The sequence below is a fragment of the Pyrus communis genome, chromosome 1, assembly GCF_963583255.1.
Source record: "Pyrus communis chromosome 1, drPyrComm1.1, whole genome shotgun sequence".
NCBI lineage: Eukaryota > Viridiplantae > Streptophyta > Magnoliopsida > Rosales > Rosaceae > Pyrus > Pyrus communis.
In genome coordinates, this window is record NC_084803.1 from 28,657,216 (window position 1) to 28,659,290 (window position 2,075).

The 2,075-nt window shown below is 43.5% G+C and overlaps 1 protein-coding gene across 1 annotated transcript; it reads left to right on the forward strand.

The window, feature by feature from the left end:
* Positions 1-303: 303 nt before the first annotated feature.
* On the forward strand, positions 304-801 carry LOC137735461 (uncharacterized; the record flags this gene model as incomplete). Its single annotated transcript, XM_068474888.1, has 1 exon — positions 304-801. A coding segment is annotated over one exon (498 nt), but the record flags the coding sequence as incomplete, so codon positions are not given.
* Positions 802-2,075: the final 1,274 nt, after the last annotated feature.

Sequence of the window (2,075 nt, forward strand, 5' to 3'; positions counted from 1 at the left end):
CTTGGACAGATTAGAGAGCAAGGAAAGCTTCCTAGCTCAACCACAGTCAATCCAAAGGGAGGATTCAAATCCGCCAAGGCCATCACCCTAAGGGGTGGAAAAGAAGTTGGGACCAAGCCAAACAATCCCAAATCTGCCCAGAAAGTAGATGAAGAGACAACACAACCTGAGGCAGATCACCCTAACTCGGCCAAATCAGGTAATTTAAGTTCAAATTCATGTACTTCACGTCCTAATCTGCCCAATGTACCTTTTCCTCGCATGTTCATGCAAGAAAAAAAGGAAGAAAGCGAGAAGGACATTCTTGAAACGTTCCGGAAGGTGCAAGTGAACATACCGCTTCTCGATGCAATCAAACAGGTTCCAAAGTATGCTAAATTCCTCAAGGACCTATGCAATACAAAGAGAAGAAGGGCAAACAAAGAGGTAGTGAAGGTAAGCGAGAATGTGTCCGCTGTTTTGCAACGTAAACTGCCTACCAAGTGCAAAGACCCCGGTAGTTTCACGATTCCTTGTGTGATTGGACATAATCATTTTGAACATGCCATGCTTGATTTAGGTGCATCCATAAATGTCATGCCTTATTCTATTTATGCATCTATGAATTTGGGTGAATTAAAACAAGATGGTGTAATTATACAATTGGCCGATCGTTCTAACGCGTATCCAAAAGGAGTTTTGGAAGATGTGCTTGTGCAGGTGAACCATTTAATTTTTCCGGCTGATTTCTACGTCCTAGACATGGAGGATTCAGACCATTCTACATCTTTGCCGATTCTCCTTGGTAGGCCATTCATGAAGACGGCCCGAACGAAGATTGATGTATACAAAGGCACCTTGACAATGGAATTCGATGGGGAAGTGATTGATTTTAATATTTCTGAAACTATGAGATATCCCGTTGATGACCATTCTTGTTTTTCCATTGATGTTATCGATTCTTTGGCGCAGGTATACCTTGAAGAATTGAACGAGGACGCCCTGGAAACAACCATCACTAAGGCCATAGAGCGCAAAAATGAAGGATTTGGGCCAATGCAAGGCCATGGCAATGAGGAGGAATTCTTTGCAATGGGTTCTAGTGAAGAAATAATTGAGGTTGTGGCAGCCCTTGAGTCATTGCCACAACAATATGGTAAGGTTCCACTCTCACTTTCAAATTCAGTTTCCACTAAGATGCTACCTTCTGTTGTTCAGGCACCATCGCTTGAACTTAAGCCGTTGCCGGACCATTTGAAGTATGTGTTTTTGGGAGAAGGCGAAACATTGCCCGTCATCATTTCATCAAGTCTCACGGCAATGGAGGAGGAGAAGCTTGTGAGGGTGCTGCGAGAGCACAAAACGGCCATAGGGTGGACTTTGGCCGACATTAAAGGAATAAGCCCTACCACATGCATGCACCGTATACTTCTTGAGGAGGGGGCTAAACCAACTCGAGAGGCTCAACGCCGTCTCAACCCTCCGATGATGGAAGTGGTGAAGAAGGAAATAATCAAGCTTTTGGATTGCGGAGTGATCTACCCTATCTCCGATAGCCGTTGGGTCTCTCCAGTTCAAGTCGTTCCCAAGAAGTCCGGAGTAACTGTTATCAAGAATGATGAGAATGAGCTCATGCCTACACGCATTCAGACTGGATGGCGAGTATGTATCGATTACCGGAAGCTAAATGCCATGACTAGGAAAGATCACTTTCCTTTGCCATTCATCGACCAGATGCTCGAAAGGTTAGCCGGTCATGCTTTTTACTGTTTTCTTGACGGATACTCTGGATATAACCAAATTGTGATAGCCCCGGATGATCAAGAGAAGACCACATTCACATGTCCCTTTGGAACATTTGCTTATCGTCGCATGCCATTTGGCTTATGCAACGCACCGGCCACTTTCCAAAGGTGTATGGTAAGTATATTTTCCGATTTTGTTGAAAAGATCATTGAGGTTTTCATGGATGATTTCAGTGTATTTGGGAGTTCATTTGATAATTGCTTAGATAATCTGACCTTAATTTTGAAACGATGTGTTGAAACTAACCTTGTCTTGAATTGGGAGAAATGTCACTTTATGGTGAAACAAGG